This window comes from Hypoxylon fragiforme (assembly GCF_022984875.1).
Source record: "Hypoxylon fragiforme strain CBS 206.31 chromosome Unknown GGS25scaffold_9, whole genome shotgun sequence".
Classification (NCBI taxonomy): Eukaryota; Fungi; Ascomycota; class Sordariomycetes; order Xylariales; family Hypoxylaceae; genus Hypoxylon; species Hypoxylon fragiforme.
This window is the reverse complement of record NW_026054764.1, coordinates 2,773,784-2,792,773: the sequence shown is the minus strand read 5'-3', so window position 1 is coordinate 2,792,773 and position 18,990 is coordinate 2,773,784. Positions and strand designations below refer to the sequence as shown.

The 18,990-nt window shown below is 48.1% G+C and overlaps 7 protein-coding genes across 7 annotated transcripts; 4 read left to right on the top strand and 3 right to left on the bottom strand.

The window, feature by feature from the left end:
• The first annotated feature begins 252 nt into the window (after positions 1–252).
• GGS25DRAFT_508941 (uncharacterized protein) lies at positions 253–1,093 on the top strand. Its single transcript, XM_049262514.1, has one exon. The coding sequence runs from the start codon at positions 351–353 to the stop codon at positions 774–776; it is 426 nt and encodes a 141-aa protein (XP_049113486.1). The 5' UTR covers positions 253–350; the 3' UTR covers positions 777–1,093.
• Positions 717–1,504, top strand: GGS25DRAFT_467142 (uncharacterized protein). Its single transcript, XM_049258977.1, has 2 exons — positions 717–1,056; positions 1,120–1,504. Exons 1-2 carry the CDS (start codon positions 856–858, stop codon positions 1,384–1,386), a joined length of 468 nt encoding a protein of 155 aa, XP_049113485.1. The 5' UTR covers positions 717–855; the 3' UTR covers positions 1,387–1,504.
• A 433-nt stretch (positions 1,505–1,937) lies between these two features.
• Positions 1,938–6,161, bottom strand: GGS25DRAFT_467129 (uncharacterized protein). Its single transcript, XM_049258976.1, has 2 exons — positions 5,687–6,161; positions 1,938–5,542 (listed from the first exon to the last, which is right to left on the bottom strand). Exons 1-2 carry the CDS (start codon positions 5,771–5,773, stop codon positions 2,198–2,200), a joined length of 3,432 nt encoding a protein of 1,143 aa, XP_049113484.1. The 5' UTR covers positions 5,774–6,161; the 3' UTR covers positions 1,938–2,197.
• Positions 6,162–8,400: 2,239 nt separating this feature from the next.
• On the bottom strand, positions 8,401–11,135 carry GGS25DRAFT_467086 (platelet-activating factor acetylhydrolase). The gene has a single exon (XM_049258975.1). It carries the CDS (start codon positions 10,844–10,846, stop codon positions 9,110–9,112), a length of 1,737 nt encoding a protein of 578 aa, XP_049113483.1. The 5' UTR covers positions 10,847–11,135; the 3' UTR covers positions 8,401–9,109.
• Positions 11,136–13,306: 2,171 nt separating this feature from the next.
• On the bottom strand, positions 13,307–15,034 carry GGS25DRAFT_508930 (ferredoxin reductase-like protein). The gene is made up of 3 exons (XM_049262513.1): positions 14,824–15,034; positions 14,245–14,629; positions 13,307–14,178 (listed from the first exon to the last, which is right to left on the bottom strand). Exons 1-3 carry the CDS (start codon positions 14,866–14,868, stop codon positions 13,610–13,612), a joined length of 999 nt encoding a protein of 332 aa, XP_049113482.1. The 5' UTR covers positions 14,869–15,034; the 3' UTR covers positions 13,307–13,609.
• On the top strand, positions 15,035–17,504 carry GGS25DRAFT_508929 (carbohydrate-binding module family 32 protein). The gene has a single exon (XM_049262512.1). The coding sequence runs from the start codon at positions 15,520–15,522 to the stop codon at positions 17,221–17,223; it is 1,704 nt and encodes a 567-aa protein (XP_049113481.1). The 5' UTR covers positions 15,035–15,519; the 3' UTR covers positions 17,224–17,504.
• Positions 17,505–17,707: 203 nt separating this feature from the next.
• GGS25DRAFT_508927 (PHP domain-like protein) lies at positions 17,708–18,973 on the top strand. Its single transcript, XM_049262511.1, has one exon. The coding sequence runs from the start codon at positions 17,812–17,814 to the stop codon at positions 18,808–18,810; it is 999 nt and encodes a 332-aa protein (XP_049113480.1). The 5' UTR covers positions 17,708–17,811; the 3' UTR covers positions 18,811–18,973.
• The last annotated feature ends 17 nt before the right edge of the window (positions 18,974–18,990 follow it).

Here is an 18,990-nt window from a genome sequence, read left to right as displayed (position 1 = left end):
CGTCGCATTATGAAATAAACTAGTTATCTCCGGTTTAGTAGGCGTGAGACTTCGGTCATGAATTTAACTATGCAGTCTCGCTAAACTCCGGCCTAAAGCCCGCAATGTTGAACGGGGCCGGCGTAACTCTATTTATACAATTACGGAATTGGGCCAGGGTCGTTATCCTGATTGGCTACCCCTGAGCGGGACATATAAGCGAGAACCGATCATGCCCCTGACAAGCGGTGCACTGTATTATAGATACCCTTAGGTTAGATATATATTAGATACCTACATAATTGGTGATTTTATTCTTTAACTCTTTCTAGAAAACTCATGGCTTAAATGTCTGCCTTAGTACGTGTAATATGTCCTTAACAACGACTCAGCGCGGCACGGTTCTCCTACTAGGCGGCACGGGCAAGGTATGTAGCCGCATCGCTCCGCTACTGCTTGCCGCCGGTATCCCGCCTCTTATTGCTTCACGCTCCGGTAAAGCACCTCCCGGACTTGTGGGTGTTAGATTCGACTGGGATGACGAATCGATATGGAAGCTTGCCTTTTCTACCACTGGCATCAACGCCGTCTTTCTCATTGCACCCGTTTCGGGGGACCAGGTAGCACTAGTGAAGAAATTCGTGGACCTGGCGCGAGAGAGAGGTGTCTCGCGCTTTGTGTTGCTGAGCGCTAGCTCACTTGAGGAGAATATAATGCTTATGGGGAAGACGCACCGGTACCTACGAGAATTGGGCGACGAGGGAAAGATAGAGTGGACAGTGTTGAGGCCGACTTGATTTCAAGACAGGTTACGCTCAAACCCCTACTTCCGTCCAACTTCAAGGCAGAATATTGCATTTAACAGAACATCGTCATATGGAAAACTTTCTAACGGCGGGAAACCATCTTGCTTCTCTTAATGACGAAAGCAAGATATACTCCGCGACTGGCGCTGGTAGAATCCCCTGGGTCTCGGTACAAGACATCGCCAATGTCGGCTTCCACGCCCTTACATCCCCACAGCCGCTTAATACGGATCTCCTAATATTAGGCCCGAAACTACTGACGTATGATGATGTGAGTCAGAAACCTTTTTACTTTTTTCGTGTTCCGAAAGTTTTAACATTTCCCTGCATGTAGCTCGCCGAAATTTTCAGGTCCATCCTCAACCGAAAAATAACGTATCAGGAGCTTGATGAGGCCGGCCTTGCGGCGCTCCACCGGCGGTTCGGAGTGCCTGAAGAGTATGCCAGGGTTTTAGCGGGCATGGACACGGCAATCAAGAATGGTTCTGAGGACCGTATTAATGAAGTTGTTCGCCGTGTAACAGGTAGAGAACCGCGTCGGTTTGCAGATTTCGTTGAGGCTAACAAGGAGGGTTGGTCTCTAAGCCTACATCAACCCTAGGCATATAGTTACCATCCGCACGTAACCCCTAGCTTTGCATCTACCTAGGTAGCTACTGGGCCTCTACTACAAGCTTCCTATAAAATATTGCCGGTCCTCAAATTGTGGGACAGACTCCAAGTTAATTTAAACATCAATTCACCTATGAATAGTTACGCAGGTACCTGAGTGGGCAAATGCATTCATTCGATACTCGTGTATGTATTCATATCCTCATATCCTCATCACCTGTACTCCTGATCTAGTATACATACATATAGCATCAGTTGGCCTTCAACGACACACGTACTAATGTCAAGCTACTACCTTAGCCCAGGTTTGTTTAAACATCACCCTCGCCCTGTGAGTAAGCATATGTAGGTAGGTACCTGGGGATAACTGTGTATAAAGAGGTATAGTACCTATCTAGGCAACTATGCTAAGATTTGTATCATTCTTTTTCTCTTCTCCGTTTTAACTGCCCAGACAGGAATTACATGCCTAACATACCTAACGTAGGTACCAAAACCAGCCAACCCCTATTTTGTTCTTCCGCTAATCGCTCCGAACGGGAAGCTAAGATACAGCTCATGCGACAACAAAAATAAAATGCGCAAGATGGTGATGGATAATGCGCAAACTAAAGAAATATGCAAAAGGCAGCTATAGTGCGAATGCATACCTAGGTCTGTACCTCGGTAAGTAGTGCGTTCATCACAAATGAAAATGAAAAGAACAAGAAAGTATGTAGACGTTTGCTTTCCGGATAACTCGACCTCATCATGAACTGATAAAATAATCGGGGCCGTAACAAACAGTATGTATAACGTTATCATTTACCATGTAGCTTTTCCTTCAGGTAAACTACCGCCGCATAACCAGAACAACATTGGGTAGTCATGCCGTGGGCACACCACGGGCACTTTACCATCGTGGTGATAGTGGCTGAGACACCCAACAGTTTGTCCTCCACGAGTGAGTCGGGCTTCGCCATACACTCGTACACTCTGGAAGGCATGTCGTGGAAAAATTTGCAGTTACAGCACTCTACTAGCATCTTGGCTAGGGGTTCTGATCGGCCATCTGCGGTAACCCCTCTAACACCGTTTGAGGAGTTCTTATGTGAGAAGGGAGGCCGTACAGCCCGTGGTGCAGCACCAGATGGGATAGGTGCCGTTTTTCGAGCTTCTTGAAGATACGCGGCACCTGGGGAAACTAGGGCGGAGGACTCGTCGCCATTAGAGACACTCTTGCGAGACGTTCTCATCGCAGATCTTCTAGGAGCCCCATCAGTGATTTCTGGTGGGGTATTTGGGAGACTGATGGATGATAGCCCCTCCTTCACTTTCTTCGGGTTTAATGGTTGATGTTTATTGTCTGGCAAGAAACTTGGCGAGTGAAGTTCAAGAGCTGACTGGGCCCGAAGTGGTGTGGATTGTCGGTAGCGGCTTTTGTTCATGGCTTCATCGTCCCGGAAGTTCTCCTTGACATCGTCTGGAAAGGTCGCTGAAGACGGGGTTGCCACTAGTGGCGGACTTGAGGTTGAACGGTCAGATTTATTAGACATGCCATCGGTATGATTTTCTAGTTCTATCGGCAATGCTGTGCGACTCCAACTATCATCCTGGTCATTTGTGTCCATACCAGCATGTCGTAAGCCATGTTCCGTTGATAATTCCACAGCTGGTGGACGATAAGATCCTCGTGGTGTGGTCTCGTCGTGATTCACGCTTGATATCACCGTCGGGTTTGCCGTGGTACCCTTGGGAAGAACTACGGGTTGCTTGACTTGTTGTAGACGAGAGCTATCCGAGGTTGGCGCAGTAGATGGTGACGGAGGAGTATCATCGTAGGTGGAGGACGAGGATCGTTCTGAGTTTGTCCGGCTCGGGTCAGTGTTGGACTGAGAGGGGGACGTGCTCAATATTTCAACCCCCGCGAGGACTCTTGCGGCCTTTGGTGAAAGGCCTAGGCGTTCGAAAGCAGAAATATCGCTGTCGGAATAATGAGTGGGCGCAGACGACAAATCCTTTGGTAGAGATGACCTTGCAGATTTGTTTGTGGTGTCTGTGGCTGGTCCTGTAGTTTGCTGTGCAGTCTTGAACGGCGTAGTGTTTTCATAAACCTGATTTCTAAGTGGCATATGCTTCAAAATATGATCTAAATGGTTCTCCGCTTCGGGCTCCTCGTCAATCCTGGGAGACGGAAATTTACCCTCTGAGGGTGAACGCAGTTCTAGAGATGGAGGAGCATAGGACTGGCTGATAAAGGTGAAATAATCACCGGATCTCTCTGGTCGTTGTGATCTTCTCACAGGAATGACGTCCTCTACTTCATTTGATTTCTGGGGCTTCGTTGACTGCAAAATTAGTTCGTTTACTTCCTCGGGAACTGCATCAGAGGTAACAGCTCTTCCAATAGCGTTTGAACTGGACGGGAAAGTCACATGTTTTGCTCCGTTCATCTCAGGAGAGCTATGTGCGTTTCTCCGAGAATGGGGCTGAATGGCTGATGTATGAGTACCAACAGATTCTCGCCCGCCTTCTTCACCTCTATCGCAATTTATCTCCAGTTGTTCGGGGCGCTGTTTGTTTGGGCGGAAAGATTCTCGCCGAGTAGATGCTGTTCCTTCAGTATCTTGTTTGGGTTCTGTCTGGATTTCCATACGAGTCTGCACGTAACCCTTACCCTGACGGCCTATATGATTATAGCGCTCAGGGTCCCTACTAGATCGTAAAGGTTGCGGTGGAAGATGGTCCACATCCTTCGGAGATCCGAGTTGCTGTCTTGTGACTCGGGAGGCTCGTTCCGATCGAGGTCGTTTTTCCTTTTCTATTGACGAATCTCGACCAGGCGCATGCGTTTGTGGTATTTGAGCACGTCGAGTCCTGAACGATGTAGGCTCCGGTGACTCATGGCCACTGCTCAGTTCTTTCGATTCTGCTCCATGGGCTTGGCCGCGAACACCATGGGCGACGGAATCAGGCACAGGTTGAGTGTTGGTTCGCTTCGATTTGGATGGAAACGTAAAGTCAGGTAACTGTTGTGCCTGCTCAGTGGATGTCATTGGCAGCTCCTTGACTCGTTCTTTGGGACGAATTCGCTGCTGCTCTGTATTCGGGTTCGTTGGCGGATCGTTCGACCAGTTAGACGCAATGCCTGATTCGTGGGAGCTACTAGGGCGTTGAGATTTGGCGTTGTCAGTGACTTCAGTCGGGCGGTAGTAAAGATATGACGGCCCCTTTAACTTGTTTAGTGTAGAAGTAAGTAATGATTGGGAACGTCCGTGGCTCGAGTTAGCTGAATGTCGAGCGGAGGGTGGTAGTTGGTCTATTGAAGAGATAGATCGAGTCGAATTCGAAAGGGCCGACCTAATCGAAGGTGGTTTTCGAGAATTGGCGAAGCTTGGGTCTAGGTCAGAGACAACTACGTGAGGATTGAGCGTCGGTGACGCTTCTGGCTGGCTTCCATCACTGCTTATCCTTTGGCTATCGATTAGTTTCTGTACAGCAGAAACATTCCCATGCTGCAGTCTGAAGCCCGATAAAAATCCTTTGCTTTTTGATTTGCCATCGAGCTTCGGGTTGGCCATTGTACTCGGCAGAGTTGGGCGAGATTTGAGATGCAAATCTAGCTCGGGGGCTGATTGCGAACGATTCGTCGTTGACAAAGGCTGGATAATCTCGGAATTCGGCGGCTGTACTTTGCTCAACTTATTTCCTTTTTTCTTGAGACCATTCCCGACTTTCTCCTCGCTGCGATTCTTGCTTTGCTCTACGTCTCGCTTTTTGGGCTTCTTCTTCTTCTTCCGGCTGTACTGCTCCCAACTAGGTGATTGACATATGGAAGATTGGTCTGAGGAATTAGCGTTATCTTCCTCTTCCTCTTCAGGGCCCGAAAATGTCACTGTTTTAGTGCGTTCCTCCCTTTTTGGTAGGGGCTCCCCAGGCGGCCCATCCGATCCCAGTATAGGGTCGTCGGCTGGTGCGGGGGGTATAGATATTGAAAGCGATGGTAGGGCAGAACTCCTCCGCACGGCTTTCATTATCTGGGTTTGGTGCGAAAGCGGAGGGTGTCCGCTCGCACGCCGAGCCTTAAGGGGATTGTTTGCCTGAGCGGAGGGATGACTTGTACTTGGCGAGATCGTCGCGGGGGTATGACCTTGGATGCGTTGCATCTATAAGATGTCAGTAGGCGGAGGTATTAATGAGTGCAATAAAAAAAAGAAAAGCGGAGGGGGGTAAAGGGGGGGAGAAAAGGAGAAACGGTAAGTCTGAAAATGGCAACCAAAGGAGGGTTGCATGCCGAGAATCGAACATACCTTGTACATTTTCTCCAGCTCTAACATTCGTAAGAAGGTATCAGACCTAGACGGTAGGCCTGGGTCTGCTTTCTGTACCTTTGTCATATTGAGGCTTACGCGTCAACAAGACCTGTAGCAAAGCAGTGCCGAATATTGCTCGGGGGGAACAATTCGCCCTGTCCCCCGGATGTTGACTGATTGGGAGGGCTGCAAATGTGTGCTGGGAAAAAGGGCCGGGTCGCCGTGGTCGAGACACACCACGTTTGGTATGTGAATAAGCCAACTGGACGGACAGAATTCAGATCGGATCGTCTTTATCATGGACGGATCGGCGGCGGCAGAGGCTTGGTATTCTCGTGGAGGCGAGAAGTAAAAGGGAATATCAAATATATTTGAATTGTCTTGGCTTCCCGATCTGTGTATGTCCGTATAACCGGGTTCTGTGAAAGGCCGGTATTTGTGCAAGTAGTGATTAGGCACACCAGGTCGATTTGTGCCCGTCTCTGTGGTTCTACCTATGCAGACTGTCTTGATTGGGTAGTTGGGGAGAAGCAAGCAAAGAGTGGAATGATGATGTGGTAAACAGCTTGAGATATCATGAAGGTCGAGATTTGGCGATTATTGACTAACGAGTGTGGTACATTTCTTTCCTTGCAGGATTAGACAGACACAGGGCCTGGTGTATTAGACATTGAATTAATACTGAACTTGTCGAGCAAACTAGACTGCCCGAAAACGAACGACAGAAACAAGAGACGCAGATGGTCCTTCTAACGAGTAGGTTGGAATCAAGGATTGAGATAAAATAAAATAAAAAGGGGGGGGGAGGAAAGAGAATAATTGACAAAAGTCAGGTAGTGACGAGAACGAAGGAGGCGTTTGTTTTCTACCTACGTACTACTAGGTATTCACAGCACAGGGCCAGAGACATTGTATGCAAGTTACCAACCGAAGACAAGAAAAGAACAGGGACTTATGTACATGTATCGTGGACCTATGATTAGCAAGAGATGCAAGAGATGCAAGAGATGGGGAATAGAAAGGTCTTGTCGGGGTTTTGACAAGTCGATTAGCTCTAGCTCTAATCGATTCTTTGCCCCTACGCCGTAGGTATTTGTATGTACAGGTAATTATTGGTCTTTAAAGATCTAAAAGACCTGCAATTGATGCCAAAAGTGGAAAACGGTCGGCACAGGTACGGACCGGAAGACAGGGATTACAGGCAGGCGTAGTACATGTATGTTCAATGTTGCCCTATATTGTCCCCCTATGTAGGTACCTATCTAAGGTAGATACTACATGTAGGTATGGGAGTACAAGATGGTAGTAGGCTCAAAGTTCAAAGTTAGGTCAAGTGCAGATGTATTGATGTGTCAGCTCCTAACGGTTTCTCTGGAAATAGCGGTCGCAGTGCAGTGCCTACATGTATGTATGTCTTGTTCGGTAAGCTGCACATGTACGTGTGAATGCCTACATCATACATAATATCATCATCAATGTACATATGTAATGTAGGTTGATGGCTTTTGTCGTTGTATGTAGTTGGTATGGTGCATCGACATCTATTAATAAAAATCAATTAACTATCCTCAACTTGGAAATCAACTTGAACTTTTACACAGTATGTAGGTATCAGATCTAGATCTGTTGGTCTGTTGGGCGGCGCACTCAACTTAGTATTAATGACTATGATGATGAACATTGAAAGGATCTGACATTAGCCATGTCCAGGTGTTTAATTGAATGGCTATGTAACTACTTCTATTTTCAGAGAATAGAACCTAGGAAACTTGGAAAGTACTTCCATGAACTGGAATTGAACATTGAATTTCATGAAGTTAAAACACCTCCAGCGCTGAAGCAACTTTACTTAGTTAGTACCTACCTAGTAGGTAGTTTCTGCATGTGGGCTAAATACACGCATGCTGTACCTAAGCCACTCCCCATATATACTAACTTCAATCAAATGTTAGGGTTTACTACAATAAACACACTATCCAACCTCCGGCTGTTAGAATTCTGATCTGTACTACATACATATGCATGTCGCCTCAAAGCCTCGACTTCGGATATCTACCGTAGGGCCAGCGCAACGGTTGTTATAATTATAGGTACATATGAGCCCGGATGTTAGAGATGGCCGTCGAGCCTTCACGACCAAAAAGAGGAGAGTAATTTGATTCCATTCACATTTCCAACCGTGATCGACATGTCATTTCTACATCCTAAGTTAGGTCTTTACTAACCCACGTACATAATATGACTGAATCCTGTTGCATCCTCTTTAACCGGTATATATAGGCATTTTACGCCCCCAGATTCGCCGCAATCCAGAATTACATGTAGAGGTTGATGGATCCATATGCCTTGTACCTATACCTACCAACACTTTCATCTCCGCCTTTGCTACGCCTGTCAGTTCTACCCTACATGTACTTGCACACGATGTATCCACAACATTGCCATAGATCTCTAAGAAAATGACTAGGAGCCGACAGCGAGATGTATGAACCTTCCATGCCTTGGTACTATCCCTAGTTGACGACGCGCAAGCATTCCACCTCAGTTACCACTCTAGCATATCACGTCCAAAACAAAACGAGTAAAAAAGGGCGTGTTGATTCCCTCATTACGGTATAACCGTTTTGTAGGTACATACCTACCTACTCGGCCACATTGTAGGTTGTTTACTCCAGCATGTCTCTAAGTGACGGCATTTCCTATGAGCTATTTCATTGCATCGAACCATTTCTAGGTACATATGGGGCGATATCTGATGACACCTGGGCACTCAATTGTTTTCGAGCTTGTGGATTGTGCTGTACATTATAGGTAGGTAGTGTCGAAGAGTGAATGAGCAACGAGCTTACCCGGCGAAATTCCCAGCAGATCCTGCATTCCCGCCCTTGATTCGAGCTACGGGCGAGAGCTACAGGTTGAGGCGTTGAAATCTCTTTATTGCTCTGGAGCCTCAACTCGTATTTCTATTCTTAGGGGCCTGACTTCGTGGGCTACTATCGGCATTATCCTTGCCAACGGCTTAAGCAAAGGGAGCTATTTGATGCTAATGCTGCACGCTTATGGATTGTCCACCAAACACAGAGCTAGACTGGCCTTATTAAAAGATGCCGTGTAACAATCACGCCTCCCAGGACTGAGTTTCCTTGCTGGCTTCGCCACCAATGTAAGCCGTGTGTATTGGTTCAACGCAGGATCTATCAAGTCGCATGCTGCCTACAATACATCCATGGATACTTGTTTGTATGTTTACTCGCTAAAAGAAGCTTCCGAAGCATCCGGTACATTACATGTACATTGAGCATTATTATGTACATATATGTAGTCTCCATCGGAGTCCAGACACGGAAAGGCAGGACATCACGAAGCCCGCAGGAAGAGTGCTACATTGGTTCTCTGCTGCATATGTTTAGGTAGGTAGGGCTAGTTAGGGGTGGCGTTGGAGTTGTTCCTGCTTGGTTCGATATGCATCCATACCTCACTTCCAGGCGCAAAATGAACCAAAGCTGTTAATGGCTTTCCATTAATATCGGTGGCCACTGCTGTTTTTGGGGGGGTTCTTCTAAGCCGGGATCTTCCAAGCCAATGGGTAATCCGGAGCCGTAGCTCACTGGGTATTCGGAGACGAGAAGCTACCCACTTTTCATTAGGCCGATATTTCCGTGGTAGCTCGTCTGCAGTAACCACACCTGTATTCAGAATCCCTTCATCAATCCAACAGTTTCTAACTGCTACCTTGGCAGGCAAGACTCGGTTCAAAAACTCCAAGCATGAATTCACCGTCAGGTATACCGCTCGTCGTGGATTTACCATTGTTTTCATAAAAAATGACATCCAGTGTGGATACAATATGGCGAAATCAGTTTGGGATAAATGTGTCGAGCCTTTGATGGTCAACATCCAACAGAGAGCCCCTGCATCTTTTGCCTCTCCTATGAAGTCACTCAGCCTCTTGAAGTTTTCAGGCCAATGCATGAACGCTTCAGAATTGACAGCTAGGAGAGGCTTGTTAAGGGGTTGATGGGCTACCGATTCCACCTCCGGTATTGCCTGACCCCACGCATCGAGCAATATGCCTTGGCCAATGTACGAAAAACGTTCTTTTTCACGAATGATCTGGGCCGTCGCCGCTCCACCAAAAGAATGGCCCATTGCTGTGACATTTTGCAAGAAAATCCCACCCTCCCAGTCTGACCAATTTATATCCTCTAACCCCTTAGAGCTCGATCCTGCGTTGCCTTTTTTTCTGAGATTATTCTTATAGACCAACTCCCCTTGGCCGTTATTTAGGAGCTCCAGGACATAATAAGCCTCTTCGATCTCTGCCATGCGCATTTCAATCTGTGCGTGCCTTAATTCAATATCCACGCCCTGGGCATTGTTGGGTGATGTGTCATAATCATTACCTCGAGGGAAGATGTAATCGACTTCATAATGGCGCATAGGTTTTGAGTTGCCAGCATTCTGATCATATGCTATATTGTGACCTTGTGGTATGTTGACATAAGAGCGCGCACCGCTACCATCTCGGTGCTCCATTGCAATAACTACGAAACCATTGCTGGCCAGTTCCCCACATACTGCACTATAACAAGTCCGAGATCCTCCTAGCCCATGGCTGAAGAAAATGACAGGAAACCTGGACCTCCCGTGCCTACTTTCCGTCAAAGTATCTTGACTTGGAGTGCTTAGAGATGCGCGAGGTGTAGCGTCAGGGCAGTGGTCGGCAAGCTTGGCATTTCGGAAAGCTGGAAGCTTGGTGAACATAGTGGTGGCCGCGATATACGCGGTAATTGGCAAATGTGGTATACTGAAAAACTGCGCGTATCCTTTGCTAGTCAAAGCCCGGGGTCTCGGTAACCACGTGGCTTTAGATGGCTTCCTCCCCTTTTCCGTGGAATGGGACGGAGCATCGCAGGGGTAGTATATTGCACAAAGGACTGTGTCCATTCGCAATGCATGCATATGGTTGCGTTTAATGTGCGAAAACGTTCGGGGCTTGCGTACCGGCACTTCTATTTCCATCATGCCCACGCTGTACGGGCCAGCATAGTCTGGTAGGGCGTGAAACAGGCGCTCTCTGAAGGTTCGTGGTGGGCTACGACCTGGCGTTTGTCTCCTGGGACTTTGCTGTTTCTTGGGCTCTGGTTCGGGCTCCATTTCTTCGTGTAAATAGACGTCGGTGATTGATATCTTAGTTATGCTCTACTCATCGTTGGTGTTTGTTTGGTGTGTTTTTTATAGCAATAAAAAATAATGACAAAGCCTAGCTTCCTAAGATGCAGGTCTAGAGTAGATACCTACCCTGTTTACGAACAGATATACAGGATGAAACACGTAAGTGTGGACGTAAGTCATATACTATGTATATAAAATAATGGTGATTTTAAGTTGCTTAATATCTGGTGATGAATGTAGCTGGTAAACTCTGATGTCTGTTAAAAAAAAAAAAAAAAAGAAAGAAAAGGAAACAAAACAAATGACGTCATATATCTTTGGATATGCTCAGGGAAAGGCTAGCTAGTAACGTATTTAAATCTTTTGACATACATATTACACTTTAAAATTTACTATTGTCTTACATACATGTATGTAGGTTAGATATCTGCCATCCTATCATCTAAGTAGAATAGCCATGTCCTACAGCTCATGACGCTTCAACATCCCAACCGTCGTCTTCGGCCACTTCCTCACAATGATTACCCCTGACTACGGGATTGTAGACCGCACTAAAAACTTAAGTCTTTTCGCGATGTGCCCGTTCCTGCATTACTTTATTCCTTAGAAAACCTTATTTGCATTGACACTGCTCGTCTCATCTGCTAATATTTCACTTTCTAGGTACCTACCTCTCTTCCAAATACACTAACCTTAGGGTAGATGGACTTGGGGTGCCCCTCACGAAAATAAAATAAAAAAGGGGAAAAAAAGAAGAAAAAGAAAAAGAAAATTTCCAATGTCCCCAGCTGCCTTCATTACACGCCAGACCCAATACGCAGCTGGCTAAAGTCAACGCATACTAAGTTAGGTAGGTGATGCAACGCTTGTTCCCACATTCCTTTCCCCAGATCCACCTGGGCTGAAGGACTGGTCATCAGACCCCAGATCTGCGTTAGGATCTTGGGAAGTATCCTTACCTTTCGCACGCCATATTCGGCGCACGAAATAGGACGAGTCATTTCGTCAATCGGCAGGTAGATGTCGCTAATAATCGTGTAACCTACCAACCAGAAAATGGTGGCGTCGCCTTCGAACGTCCAGACATTCTCTTTGCACGTGGGATTCCCCAGCAATCGCCCGATGCCAAGAAGAAGACGGCCTAGCATTATCTTGATGATATTTATATGTCTGGGGGCCGAATGCGCGCGTATGGAACCGCGGGCCAGCTCGAATAATGATCGGGCACATGTCGGCGCGCCCTTGAGCATTTAGCCGGCATAGTATCGAATTTCGGTGGAAGGCTAGCTGTAAGTTGATGTAGGTCTGCTGTAAGTATGTGCTAATGGGAAAGGGGGCGCTTTTCGGTTTTCTTACTCGAAATTGCATTTCTATATGAGAGGCGCTTAGGAAGCAAACAAACAAGCAGGGTACTTCAGCAGCCCTGTTTCACAGCATATATTGCCTCCGCCTAGCTAGGAGACACGCCCGACCTACCAACGTTCAAGTTGATGCCCTGCGACGGTGCGTGCAGCTTCTCCGGGGGTGATCAGGTACCTATGGCCAGTCTCCTACGGACGAAACCGGGAAATGGTTGATGAAGAATTTACACAACATTCATAAGCCTTATGTCCCTGTCATCTAGAGATCTCATAGATAGCCCGACGGGTGTTCAGCTCGGAATCGTAGTGCCGATTCTAGACCATAATTGCATACATACTATTGATCAGCCATGCCCGCTCTGCGTTCAATCCAGTACGTAACAGAAATGAAGTGATTTCTACGTAAGCATTAGCATCATGCAGAATAGGGACTCTTATGATCTAGGGAATGAAATTGCGCTGACGCGTGCAGAGCCTATTGCTACTATTAACGTAGTTGAATCCCTCAAGATTTGAAGTCTAGACGCCTCTACGCCTTAATACTACACCATAAATTGAGTATTGACGTGCGGAGAACAAGGCAAAAATACCTAGCCAAGTGTTGGTCGTCGTAATCCCTGATCGTACTGGGACTCGCAAGCAATATTGGCGAATGTCTAGTACTTACTTATCCAGTGGATAGGGTAGGTAAGTCGTGGTCACCAGGACGCCCCTTTGCGAGTTCGTTACTGGCTTCAGACATGCCACCGAGACGAATCTATTCTGGTAACCCTACATGCATGAGGAGGATCCTGGCTGAGACCTCAAGTCAACTTTCGGCGATGTTCAGGTGAAGAGCCGGCGAAGCGATGGTGATAAATCATGGTGTAATTTGGTTCCAGACTATTTCGCAAATGTGTTTCTGGATCACGTCTTATTCTGCCACCTGGAAAAGTTCAGTAAGAGACATCTAACCGAACGGCGAGAGTGGTGCAGCGAATGGCATCTTTGGGCAGAGGGGCGTGCTGAACTGACTTGATCGGAGAAGAAAGAGAAAGAAAAGAGAGGGTATACGGTGGAACACAGTTGACACAGAGTGAACTAGGTTAGAAGAATCAATTATTTACGTGACCGAACCTACCCCTTAGGTAGGCCGCATATAGAACTAAGCTACAAGGTATAGGCAAAAGAAAAGTCATGTCTAGAGAACACAGCAAGCGCGTATCCTTTCCATTCCGCAGCATAGTCCCTTTCATACCATACCAACCCAATTCATCACATGAAGCGATGAGGAGGGAATGAATGCGGCACTAAGCCGTCACCTCCTAGAATCAACAGTCAAGTCTATTTATGTGTAGGTATCAGGATGCTCAAGCACATATGCATTCGCTCGCTCGCTCACAACTTAAAACTTGTAAACTTGGTCCTTGGAGTAGCCCAGCTCCTTCAGGATACCCGACAGCTCGCCCTGATCGCTGGGACTGACTTTGTTCCCGGAGATGGCCTTGTAGAGGCCAGGGGGGCCGCAGACGAATACCTTGACATTCTCACTCTTGGGTTCGGGGAGAACAGTCTTTAGGAGTTCCTTGGTAATGAAGCCCTTGTTGCCAGTCCATTCCTTGGGTGGGTTGTCGAGGACGTAGAAGGCGCGGAAACGGTTGGGGTACGTGTTCTCGAGCTCGGCGAATTGTTGCTTCAACAAAATGTCCTCCTCGGATACGTTGCCAAACACAAGGGTCACCTTGGTCTTGTCCTCTGGGTTCTTGAAGATAGCACGGCATAACTGGTACATGGGCGTGATACCTGTGCCACCTGCGATCAGTGCGATGTGTTCGTGCTTGTTGGGTGACCACGGGTACTTGGGAAGTGGCCCCTTGATGTCTAGTCGCTGGCCAGGCACCATGTCGTGTAGATGTGTCGACATGGGACCATTAGGGTACTTCTTGATCAGAAGTTCCATAGTGCCCTTGGTATCTGTGAAATTGCGCATTAGCTTCTCTACTTTTCATAGTATTGGAAGCATAGTAGTGATGGACTTACCTTCGTCGCTAACGGGCGTGTAAGGTCGAACCACTGGTTTCTGGCCTTCATATTGATACTTGGTAAGCAGCGCGCTGGTGACAGCCATGCCTGACACCATGTCCTCCTCAGGCAGCGCGAAGATGAGCTTCTTGGTGTTGTGGTTAACAGGTTGGACATCCTTAAGTAATAGCGAGATGAAACCCTGGTCGCCGCCAGTAAACGCTGGCTTGGGCGGTCCGCTCACAGCTTCCTTTGCCTTGGCCGCAGCCGCACCGGCACTACTTGTCGATGTGAAGTAGTAGTAGCCTGCACCCGCAGCTCCGACAGCTCCGACGGCATAGAGGATGGTATTGGACGAGCCGCTTTTAGCAGGCTCGGTGGCGTAAGCACGCGAAAGAAGGTTCTAAGGTAGTGATTGACAGCAGTTAGTTTGCAATTGATGCACAATTGGAATGATTCATGTAATTGGGTGTATATGTTTCTATGCTTCCACTTTCCCACGTGCAAAAAGTGTTGCTATTTGCTCAAGCTTGAGCTCGAGCTCGGAGCTATTGTACCAGTGGCGTGTGGGGAGGGGTGTGGATGATCAGAACTTACTCGCTTCAACGGCTGGGCCGCGCGGAACGCTGATCTGGAAAACATTCTTGTGCAATCTAGAGGGTCTATGTCTAGAAAAATAAAATAAAAATGAGAGGGGGAGAAAGGGGAAGGGGAACGAGGTTTGTCGTCTTAGGCCAATTTAGTAAAAGATGCAAAACTTCAAGACCTATGTAGGTTAGTTATTTGGATAGCGGGCTTTTTGGTTGTGGTTTTAAAGAAGGGAACAAGCTTGTAAACCGCCGATGGGATGATCCTGGGAGGTGACGTCATCACGTGATATGATGTGAGTTGCTCCGTCTCGGTACACGAGGGTTTTCACTGTTATGTCCGCCAGCCGACAGGCAACAGCAAAGGATGCGGAGTTACGGGAAGCGAAAGTCGCGTTTCAAATGATTATGTAATTGTTTGGCTTTTTCACTCACCTTTTGTTGTTCCGTTGGATATTTAACTAAGGTATCATTGATGGGATCTGAATACGAACTGCATACATGGGTAGGTAGTCAAGATCTCATGGGTAGTCAGGATCTCGTTCTTCGTGATTGCTTTTGCGGCCAGCATTGGCTTCTTTAACTACCACTGCAGGTGGTATACCTATGGTCCTATGTATTTGCCGTTACTTCGTATTGCTACCCAGGCATATGTGCTAGACAGGGCCAACGGAGCAGAAACGACCTTGGAAATGTTGAACTAGGTATGTTCTTTGACCCCTCCTTGCCAACACTAGCGCCGTGGTTGCTGTTTTCGCATCCAGCCATTCTATATAGTATCAGGGTATTCTTCGATGATATTCAGCAAACTCTCTCAGCTTTGCCTTGGAATTTGTACTTTGCGTACACACTCACGCTGTGTCTAATTATGGTGTTGGCAAAGGCTTGCCCTATCCTGGGCTTCTCCTGGGCATTACAACTCATTGTTATTTCTTGTTGCTTGATTGCGACGGGATATGCCCAAGCTCCGCCTACCACCTACTTGCAAACACCTTCCACTCATCAACTTGATTGGCATCAACTGGAATACTATGCATTCGTTCACTTTGGGCCCAATACATTCACAGATGAGGAATGGGGACGTAGTCAAAGTACTCCTGACGTCTTTGCGCCGACGGACCTAGATACCGATCAATGGGCCAAATCGTTTGCGGATTCTGGGATGGCCGGTATGATTCTAACGGCCAAGCATCACGATGGCATGGCATTGTGGGATACTAACACCACCACATATAAGATTGGTAATGGGAAATGGGCAAAAGACCGGGTTGCCAATGGTCTTAACCCTGATGTTGTCCAACTTGCTGCCGCTTCAGCCAAAAAGTACGGCATCAAGTTCGGCATCTACTTGTCACCTTGGGATATACACCGTGACCCTGCAATGCCGAAGCCGCAGCTGGCCGGGACGATATATGACGAGCCACAGATCTTCGGGGATACGACCCCAGGAGACTACAACGAATTTTACGCTCAGCAGTTGACGGAGTTAGTAACGATGAAACTCAGCGATGGCTCTCTTATTGAAGTCTCCGAGTTATGGCTCGACGGAAATAGCGGGTCCGACACTGTACAGACATTCAACTGGACCGATTTCCGCAATATCATTCGGGACCATCAGCCAGGGGCAATCATGTGGGGGCACCAAGGCGTGGACGCGCGCTGGGTAGGCAATGAAGATGGGGTGACTGTGGCTACAAATTGGCACACTATCAGCCGGACGCAGGACGATCCTCACTACGATGGTGAGCAGTTGCAGACAGGGGTCCGCGACGGTACTTATTGGACGCCGTCGGAAGCTGATGCCCGTCTACGGGACGGCTGGTTCTACCATTCTAATGAGAACCCTAAGACGGCTGAGGCACTAATGGACATGTATCTACAGTCGGTGGGGAGGAGCGTGAATCTCCTACTCGATGTCCCTCCCGACACAACTGGACAGATTGTTCAAGGTGATGTGGACATCTTGTCGCAGTTCAAAGAGCAGCGTGACACTTTCCTCGGCCGCACCCTGCCTAGTCCTGGGTTGTCCGTAAATGCGAGCAGTGTCCGCGGCGGCAATATTACGCTCTATGGACCAGCCAACGTACTAGATGGCAACATTAACACTTATTGGGCGATTAATGATGAGGAGACCACTGGGTGGCTAGAAATCGAGCTGGGCGGCAGCTATGCCGTGGATGCTTTTATTACACAGGAACATATTGCTTTAGGACAGCGTATCGGCGGATATATGATTGAGGCATCCATAAATGGCTCGTATAAGGCACTTGTCAATGGGACTTCACTGGGATATAAGCGTATTGATAGACTAAGCACACCAGTGGAGACAAGCCGGATACGTCTGCACATCACACAGGCAAATGCCACGCCCCTGGTTAATAGCTTTCAGGTTCTTGGAGCATCAAACTGAGTAATGCGAGTCTGTTATTGAGGAAAGAATGAAGATATAGTAAGCGTACCTACCTAGGTACGCAATCATGATATTACATACCATTAAACAACCAGCCCATGAACCCCTAGCCTAGGTACCAATCCTGGTCGTCACTCTGTAAAGACCACCAACCTAATATAACCACACCATTGAATTCCATCGGTGCGCTTCCGTCATCCTCGTCTTCGTCTTCGGAATCAACAACCCTTAAAGCTAAGGTAACTCTGCAGATAGTTATATACCTAGTAAAAAGATCAGTGAGGTTGTGTTGAAGAAAGTTCCAAGGTTTGGTAGTACTACATACCTAGTACCTACCTAGCTAGCTAGCTCAAACCTCCACAAATGTTTAAGCCAATCAGAACGTCCACATAGCAACACCCCTAACACGTTAATGTCAGCTACCTAAACTTGAACTACAACTAACTAACTATTGTATTGTACATAACTTAAATCATCAATCCCGAAAAAAAAAAAAAACCCCTCCAAGTCCACCAAGGAGCATAGCATGTTCACCAGCTAAACTACCAACAATCCAAAGCTCTTCACGAGCACCACTCACTCGACACCATGCTCTACGATCTAAACATCGCATGGTCTCCCTCGACCACCACCGCCGAACTCGAGCGCACACTACGCTTTAGTTCTCAATTAGGCTATAACGTCGTCGCCCTCAACCACACCCTCGACGCCCCTCTACCCTCCAAACTCGCCAACCCCTTACCCAGATTCCCAACTCCTCCCTCCCCGCCGCAACCGCAAAATACAACCACAACAACAACAACCACCGGCCGCCTCCCCACCATCCTCTACCGCATCACCATCGCCTTCACCGACCCGTCGCAAAACCCACAACTCGCCAAAGCCGCGCAGGCCTACGACCTCGTCGCCGTGCGCCCACAGTCTGAGAAGGCCTTCCAGGCCGCCTGCCTCACCGTACAGGACGCCTCCCTCATCTCCCTCGACCTCAGCACGCGCCAGCCCTTCTACTTCCGCCCGAAGCCGTGCATGGCCGCCGTGTCGCGGGGCCTGCGCTTCGAGATCTGCTACTCCCGCGCCATCTTGGCTTCCCCCGGCAGCGGTGGCGGTGGTGTCGATGCGCGCGCGAGGGCGAACTTTGCGGGGAATGTGGCGCAGCTTGTGCGCGCGACGAGGGGTCGCGGGATTGTGATCAGTAGTGAGGCGGGCGCGGCGATGGGCTTGCGGGCTCCGGCCGATGTCGTGAATCTGCTCGCGGTGTGGGGCTTGTCGCCCGAGAGAGGGATGGAAGGATTGCGTGCGAATCCGCGCGGGGTGGTGGTGAATGAGGGGATCAAGAGGAGTGGGTTTCGAGGGGTGGTGGATATTGTTGGGGTTGCGGAACGGAGCGCGGAGGAAGAGAAGAAGAAGGGGGGAGCGGTGGGGGTTGGCGAAGGGAGGGGGGTAGTGCCAGTGAATAAGGACAGTAAGAAGAGGAAGAATGGCGATGCGGAGGGTGGTGATGCTCAACCCGTGAGCAAGAGGCAGGCGAAGAAACTAAAAGCTGCACTAAGGAGAAAGGAGGTTGAGGGAAAGGAACCCCAGTCATAAGAGTGATGAGAGGAGAAGAGAAAGAAAAGAGCAGTCCGTCCTTTGTTAAGATATGCATATGACAACGGCGTTTGGAAAATAGGTGCCTAGGTAGATTATCTAGGCAGAATGGCTGGTCATCTGAAGATACCCTGATAATAAAATCATTCATTTTTAGCACTGGTGCTTACAGTCACACAT